At 41.0% G+C, this 9340-nt stretch overlaps 1 protein-coding gene across 1 annotated transcript in view; it reads left to right on the plus strand.

Moving 5' to 3' along the window:
- LMCD1 (LIM and cysteine rich domains 1) overlaps positions 1-8899 on the plus strand; it is a 40699-nt gene extending 31800 nt beyond the window's left edge. The window contains exon 6 of the mRNA XM_066596971.1: positions 3087-8899. Within this exon, the coding sequence (XP_066453068.1) occupies positions 3087-3248 (162 nt within the window). The 3' untranslated portion in view covers positions 3249-8899. The remainder of the gene's footprint in view (positions 1-3086) is intronic.
- The last annotated feature ends 441 nt before the right edge of the window (positions 8900-9340 follow it).

The raw sequence follows: 9340 nt of genomic DNA on the forward strand, positions 1-9340 counted from the left end.
TATGTACAGGAATATAACGACTAGAATACTGCCGCTATGTACAAGAATATAACTACTATAATACTGCCCCCTATATACAAGAATATAACTACTATAATACTGCCCCTATGTACAAGAATATAACTACTATAATACTGCCCCCTATGTACAAGAATATAACTACTATAATACTGCCTCCTTTGTACAAGAATATAACTACTATAATACTGCCCCCTATGTACAAGAATATAACTACTGTAATACTGCCCCTATGTACAAGAATATAACTACTATAATACGGCTCCTATGTACAGGACTATAACTACTAGAATACTGCCGCTATGTACAAGAATATAACTACTATAATACTGCCCCCTATGTACAAGAATATAACTACTATAATACTGCCCTCTACGTACAAGAATGTAACTACTATAATACTGTCACTCTATGTACAAGAATGTAACTACTATAATACTGCTCCTATGTACAAGAATATAACTACTATAATACTGCCCCCTATGTACAAGAATATAACTACTATAATACTGCCCCCTATGTACAAGAATATAACTACTATAATACTGCCCTCTACGTACAAGAATGGAACTACTATAATACTGCCCCCTATGTACAAGAATATAACTACTATAATACTGTCACTCTATGTACAAGAATATAACTACTATAGTACTGCTCCTATGTACAAGAATATAACTACTATAATACTGCTCCTATGTACAAGAATATAACTACTATAATACTGCCTCCTATGTACAAGAATATAACTACTATAATACTGCCCCCTATGTACAAGAATATAACTACTATAATACTGCTCCTATGTACAAGAATATAACTACTATAATACTGCCTCCTATGTACAAGAATATAACTACTATAATACTGCCCCCTATGTACAAGAATATAACTACTATAATACTGCCCCCTATGTACAAGAATATAACTACTATAATACTGCTCCTATGTACAAGAATATAACTACTATAATACTGCCTCCTATGTACAAGAATATAACTACTATAATACTGTCACTCTACGTACAAGAATGTAACTACTATAGTCCTGCTCCTATGTACAAGAATATAACTACTATAATACTGCCCCCTATGTACAAGAATATAACTACTATAATACTGCCCCCTATGTACAAGAATATAACTACTATAATACTGCCCCCTATGTACAAGAATATAACTACTATAATACTGCTCCTATGTACAAGAATATAACTACTATAATACTGCCTCCTATGTACAAGAATATAACTACTATAATACTGCCCCCTATGTACAAGAATATAACTACTATAATACTGCCCTCTATGTACAAGAATATAACTACTATAGTACTGCTCCTATGTACAAGAATATAACTACTATAATACTGCTCCTATGTACAAGAATATAACTACTATAATACTGCCCCCTATGTACAAGAATATAACTACTATAATACTGCCCCCTATGTACAAGAATATAACTACTATAATACTGCCCCCTATGTACAAGAATATAACTACTATAATACTGCTCCTATGTACAAGAATATAACTACTATAATACTGCCCCCTATGTACAAGAATATAACTACTATAATACTGCCCTCTATGTACAAGAATATAACTACTATAGTACTGCCTCCTATGTACAAGAATATAACTACTATAATACTGCCCTCTACGTACAAGAATGTAACTACTATAATACTGTCACTCTACGTACAAGAATGTAACTACTATAGTACTGCTCCTATGTACAAGAATATAACTAGTATAATACTGCCTCCTATGTACAAGAATATAACTACTATAATACTGCCTCCTATGTACAAGAATATAACTACTATAATGCTGCCCCCTATGTACAAGAATATAACTACTATAATACTGCCCTCTATGTACAAGAATATAACTACTATAATACTGCCTCCTATGTACAAGAATATAACTACTATAATACTGTCACTCTACGTACAAGAATGTAACTACTATAGTACTGCTCCTATGTACAAGAATATAACTACTATAATACTGCCCCCTATGTACAAGAATATAACTACTATAATACTGCCCCCTATGTACAAGAATATAACTACTATAATACTGCCCCCTATGTACAAGAATATAACTAGTATAATACTGCCCCCTATGTACAAGAATATAACTACTATAATACTGCTCCTATGTACAAGAATATAACTACTATAATACTGCTCCTATGTACAAGAATATAACTATTATAATACTGCCCTCTATGTACAAGAATATAACTAGTATAATACTGCCCCCTATGTACAAGAATATAACTACTATAATACTGCTCCTATGTACAAGAATATAACTACTATGATACTGCTCCTATGTACAAGAATATAACTACTATAATACTGCCCCCTATGTACAAGAATATAACTAGTATAATACTGCCCCCTATGTACAAGAATATAACTACTATAATACTGCTCCTATGTACAAGAATATAACTATTATAATACTGCCCTCTATGTACAAGAATATAACTACTATAATACTGTCCTCTATGTACAAGAATGCAACTACTATAATACTGTCACTCTACGTACAAGAATATAACTACTATAATACTGCTCCCTATGTACAAGAATATAACTACTATAATACTGCCCCCTATGTACAAGAATATAACTACTATAATACTGCTCCCTATGTACAAGAATATAACTACTATAAGGGCGCCCACCCACTGGCGTTTTTTTTTCCTTTGCGTTTTGCGTTTTTTCTCAAGAGCAATTAGTTTTGAATGTACTCCTGTCCACTGGCGGTTTTTTTTTCAGTCCGTTGCAATTTTTAACATAGGAACTGTCAGTTGCATATGTGTCCTTATTTTTCTCTTAATGCACCCATGAATGTCAATGTAAATTAACGGAAAAAGCCGCGAAAATGCCGCGAAAAACGCGCCAAAAACGCTGCGTTTTTCACGCACGAAAATCGCAAACGCCAGTGGGTGGGCGCCCTAATACTGCTCCCTATGTACAAGAATATGAATCTGAGGAAGAAAATTTTTGTCTGCTTGCTTTATATATTCCCTGTATTTTTCCTCCTGCAGATGATCTTCTCGGAGCGCTTTCAGCAGTATGAAGGGAAGTCGTGGCACGTGGAGCATTTTACCTGCACCAGCTGCGAGCAGTCCCTTATCGATAAGCCTTTTGTTCTGGACGGCGCTCTGCTCCTCTGTACCACCTGCAGCAGTAACCGAGCCGCTTATTAGGTCGAGGCTTCCTGTGCTCACGTCCTGGGGTGTCTGAAATAGTTCCTGGTGTTCCTGCACAACCATCAGCTCTGGATGTTCCAGGTGTCTCCAGCAGCGATAGAAGTGACAAGTTCTAGGGCTGTGGTGTCACTGTAGGTGCAGTCATCAGTGACTGACCATTGTACATCTCAGCATGTCTCTACTGGCAGATCGTGACCGGAAGTCTCATTGCCGAATACTGGAATAGTAATGGATACTGTATTTATTTTTCCATGCTCTTACTGTTATATTTGTTACTAGTGAGGCTGCTGCGCAATGAAGTGTCAGCTCCAGAACAGCATCTCAAGGCCAACAATAAGTAACCACTGGACATATGTTGCATGTCCAGAACTGGGGACTATGCTGGCCAGAAACAAAGAAACTTTTCATCTTATCAGGACAATTGTTGCAAGACTGGGATTTTTTTCTCATGTCCCAAGAATTTTCCAACTCATAAAGGATGTGTATACTTTTGCAGTCAAGTAAGTCTTTGAGGTAAAATAAATGCTGCCATTTTCTGTATACAGTTATGCATCCCTATATGTCTCTATGGTAACAGACCACAAACAAAGCCTGTGTAGTCTGATCCTATGATTGTGTGCTACTCCACTTCCCTCCCCTTTTCTTGATAATCTGGAGAGAAGAGGAGGCAGATGGAAGGGAATTAAGGTCCTTTTACCCACTGCGATTATTGCCTGGATAACTGCTGGTAACAACCAATTTGGCCAATAGTCTTCCCATATACAAGACAGGGCACTCAGCGATTAATTGCTCCATTTGTTGGAGTCACTTGGTTTTTAGCAGAACTAAAAACCAAGCGACTGTCAACCCGTGTAAACAGGAGCTACTCAATCTTTTAGGGACTGCCCATTTGCAGTGACTGGAGATCTCCAATGCACTCCACTTCCATTCACAGAACGACTTCCACTTCTGAAGCGATAGTCAATAGGATGGGTAGCAAGAGCTAATGCTAGTTGTCCCGTGTAAAGCTACTTTAACCCTTTGCAATCCAATTTTGGATTCAGGGTTTCCATACAATGGCACCATCTGCTGGCTAGAGCCAGTACAGCGATATGTGACATGCTGGAGAGGCCCACGGCCAGTAATATGCAGTAAGAATACCGTGCCAGACATATTCCAACATCGGAGCTGTACAGCCTTCAATCGGAATGTCTTTAGACGTCAGACAGTGGATTGGAAAGGGTTAATGCAGGATCAGACTGCACAGGGTTTGTTTGTAGTCTGTAACCCTGGAAACGCATAGTTCTGCAGAGAAGCTGTAGACACAAAACTATAGAAAGTGTTTGCAACATTGTTTAAAGCGGTTGTGCCAACACTAACTACTGGATGGAGGATAGCTTAAAGTGGTTGTGCCAACACTAACTACTGGATGGAGGATAGCTATCTGGAACACCCACCTATCACGAGAAAGGGAGTTCTGAAGGTCCCTGAATTTATGATGGTCGAGCATCTGTCCTGTTGCCCCATTTATTTCAGTAGGACTTGCAGAGATATCGCAGCGCATGGCTATTTCTGATAGTCCCACTGAAATGAATGGAGTAGTAGTGAGTTTGACATTGTCGGGTGCAATTTGCATAGCACAGGACATGGACACTCCATTCGTGTGCTGTGTGATATGAGTGAGACCACATATTGCATGTTCTAGTCTCGTACGAGACTTGGAAGAATCGAAGCATGTTCTATTTTCATTCATCTCACAGCATTGTTACAAGAGAAAAATCATGCATGTACGTAGACCCATTGAAAAAAATGGGCTCTATTTTAGTGCATGTATGCAATGGACAAATTCTCACACGATTTTTATCGCCTGTGTGAATGCACCCTTAAAGGGGTTTTCCGGGGCATGAAAAAAAAATTCAATTCAATTCTATAGGGGCATTACCTTACATAAAAATATCATAATAGTGATTCTATACAGGAGGCGCATCCAGTGTATAACAACCTGAACCATTAATGTGACTTTATCATTCTTCGTGTTTTGAATTCTTCATTTTCAAGATCTCTGATTGATTGGATTCAGTGCATGAGGACACCTATTTACATTCACAGGCATAAAGTCTTTACATAGCTAGCCCAGCTTGGAGCTGAGAACTGAATACAACTGTGTCCAATCCAGACAATTCTCTCAGCTCAGAGCAAGAGCAGCTAAGGGGAACAACTGTATCCAGTCAAAACAATGCTCTGTGAACGAAGCAGCTGGGACTCCATATTGATATAGTCATTGTAAAAAGCAATTCCTTCCCTAGAAGCTGATTGCAGGAGTGAAACTTTCTCTGTGATTGTAACGTTGATATAGGAAAGTGATTACAATATCAGAGCAAAAGGATCATTTATAGCGGAAAACCGACCACTTGATGGGAGGCTCTAATACCCTGCTGTACCGCCTCTAGCTTGGATACACGATGTGATACAGGCAGGCATGGAGGCTCTAGTACCCTGCTGTACCACCTCTAGCTTGGATACAAGATGTGATACAGGGGGGGGGGGGCATGGAGGCTCTAGTACCCTGTTGTACCGCCTCTAGCTTGGATACAAGATGTGATACAGGCGGGCATGGAGGCTCTAGCACCCTGTTGTACCGCCTCTAGCTTGGATACAAGATGTGATACAAACGGGCATAGAGGCTCTAGTACCCTGTTGTACCACCTCTACCTTGGATACACGATGTGATACAGGCGGGCATGGAGGCTCTAGTACCCTGTTGTACCACCTCTAGCTTGGATACAAGATGTGATAGGGGGGGGGGCATGGAGGCTCTAGTACCCTGTTGTACCGCCTATAGCTTTGATACAAGATGTAATATGCACTGGCTTAACTATAGGGGATGCGGTTGCACCCTGGCCCAGGAGCCTTAGGGGGCCCTTAAGGCCTCTCTTCTCCATATAGGGAACCCAGTACTATGACTAAAGCATTATAGTTGGGGGCTCTGTTTACAAGTTTTGAAATTAGGGCCCAGGAGCTTCAAGTTATGCCTCTGTGTTAAGGGGTTAAGAGAAGTTAGGGGGCCCCAAGTTAAACTTTTTCACCCGGGCCCATGAGACTTTAGCTACGCCCCTGGTAATATGAGAAGGCATGGAGGTTCTAGTATCCTGTTGTCCTGCCTCTAACTTAGATACAAGATGTGATACGGCAGGCGTGGAGGCTCTAGTACCCTGTTGTACCGGCTCTAGCTTGGAGGTTCTAGTACCCTGTTGTACCACCTCTAGCTTAGATAGAAGATGTGATACGGATGGGCATGGAGACTCTAGAACCCTGTTGGGCTGTCTCTAGCTTTGATACAAGATGTGATACGGGCGGGCATGGAGGAATACAGGTTCCATATGTTATCCTGCAGCATATCGCTCCACATTTGCTGTAAATGAGAGTCTAGATCGTACTAACTCATAGGCTATCGAAGTTGTCATCCCAGATGGTTCCCTAAATGTTCCATTGGTGAGCAAACTGGTGACTGGGCAGCCACAGAAGTGTGACAATGTTGTGGAGATATTCATGTGACCCCCTTGTGTGTGCGGCTGAGCATTATCCTGCTGGAAAATGCCTCTTGGAAGCCCTGCCAAAGGGTCCTGAGCCCGGTTGCCATATATGCGTACTGTGACACATCCACTGGGCACAACACCTCCTAACAGTCTGGTCAGAATGGCCCCAGGGGGGGACAATTCATCGATACAACCATCCAGCTTCTCACATCCCAATAATGTGCCCCTCTCAGACTCTGGTAACGGGGTGACATCTCTTCTCTGCGTTGTAGAGGCGTCTAGTGGCCAACAAGCTCCACACAAGCGGAAGAAGAGGTCACTACACACAAGGAGCCTCTGAGAGCCTTTTATAGGCCGGGGGGGGGGAACCACTTTTAGGGTCTCCGGTGACTAAACCGTTTATCTAATCACCACAACTCTCATAATTTGCATATCTGTCTGAGATGTAACTGCATGCCGAGTTTTGCAGAAAAACAACAACTTTTTGTAGGTGCGGGGAGTGTTTTTGAAAAAGGGTGTACATTGTAGCAAATACTGGAAAGATTTGTGCAGCTGCTACTGATGTGTTCAATTTATGGAGCATTGTTTAGACAAGATACAATGTATCCACTTCCTAGCTGAAAGGAGGAGGAGCTATGTACAGCATTACTGCCTTTCAATGGCACGGATAAGTGCTTGAGTTGTAAAAACGCACTGGCACAGCAGCTGGCAGACGGAGAAAATATTTTATTTTCTGAACTATTTTGATAGGAGGGCATTTGTTAATTTAACATTGTTGAGTTTTCTGAACCTAAATTCGCCTTTCTCTTGCAACTATCTATCAACATACTGCATACTATATTTTTAAAAGCCAGTGGCCTCGCACACCATAGGTGCAGAAAAGGACATCTCCAATATGTCGCTATTGTCTCAAGTACGCTCTCACTGGCACAGAACGCCACTACTATAAAGTGCTTTGTCCCTTTTCACATAGCCTTTTAGATATTATAAACACCATTACACAGTGTTTTACATATCACTTCATTTACTAATAGTAAACTTTCTCACAACCGGTACAACATATGTACACATAACATTCCTGACTAATTTATTAACCATTACATTGCATCAACAGTTCATTAATGTCCCTATAGTGCGCACACACTAACATCTGACACCAGTCCCACGTATTCAGCAGCTCTTTCGTCATCCCAAGTCCACAATACCATTGGTATCGACAGAGGCCTATACGGGAAGGAAGCCATCTTCTCCTTCACTGCGTAGTTGTCATCTTCAGCCCCCAAGTCATCAGGGCCCTTATGTAGCAATCATTTAACCCTCCTGGCCACTCCCCACCTTGAGGACACAACCTGCTGTGCTATTCTTCTGAAAATGGCCTAGTTACTTTTGCTGATGCTTCTGCTTGCTCTTCCCCTCTCTTTTTCTGTGCTCCCTCCTATGCTGCTGCCTGGCTCAACCAGCTGTGATGTAGCTGAACATTCTTTTATATGGCACTTGGCTGAACCGAGAAAGTCCAGATGGTGGAAGGGACTTTCCATTCATTTCTCTGCCTAGGGGGCCAGGTTTTTACAGTGGTGACATGCTAGTGGCATCACTGCTAACGTTAGGAAGGGAGTGGTGCCTCCCCAGCACTTCACAGGAGTTCTACTCCCCATCACCCTCTTAAAGTGTACACCAGACACTTCACTGACAGCAAACATATTTTGAAAATGATGAAGAGTTATGGCAAGAAGGTCTATTAGAAAGTTGTAGAACTTTTTCTTTATTAGGTTTTATTTATAGAAAACTAAAAACCTCAATAAAATTGGTGGAACCCAACCTGTTGTATCCCAGAGCTACCCGTCCATCCTCCGCTTCCTGTGCAGCGACCGCACACATAGATATGTGACACTTCCCAATGGCTTTCTTTCACTTCTCGGTTTTTCTAATCAGAGCATTGTGTGCGGTGATGCAGATGTCGCACATCTCCAGCCTGAGTTTTAACCTATTGATGTTTTTTAAGGATATTTCCCCAGAACTGCTTGTAAGAAGTGTGACTTTTGTCATGTCCTACTCTGCTATTAACATGGCTTTGTGTTTTCTGACAAGGCATTGACTGACATGATGCTTCTGGAATAAAACCTTGTATACCGACTCGTCTCTGAGCATCTTCAATGATCGTATCCAAATACACCTGACACAAAGCTCCTGGACTGCAGACTGGTACACTGTAACAAACTAGCAGGACAGGAGGCAGATTTGTGCTTCTTATGGGTTTAACTTCCAGCAGCGACGACCTTAGGTTATGGCCCATTTACACGTAACGATTATAGCTCAAAAATCGAATTTGAGAAATAATCGATCAGTGTAAATGCAAAAAAATGCTCACTATTTGTTCGCTTCTCGTTATCGTTGACTTTCATAAAAACTATTGCTGGATCACTTCTCTTTACATGTAAATGCTCCCCACTCGTTGCTTCACATAGAAAAGGAAGTGCTGCACAAGAATCCGATGAGAAGGCCACGATCAACCGGTAAGTCTTTTCAGTGTAAACACTCTGCACGAGTGCTGACGACCTTAGCAGTGACATCAGC

This window comes from Eleutherodactylus coqui, chromosome 3 (assembly GCF_035609145.1).
Source record: "Eleutherodactylus coqui strain aEleCoq1 chromosome 3, aEleCoq1.hap1, whole genome shotgun sequence".
NCBI lineage: Eukaryota > Metazoa > Chordata > Amphibia > Anura > Eleutherodactylidae > Eleutherodactylus > Eleutherodactylus coqui.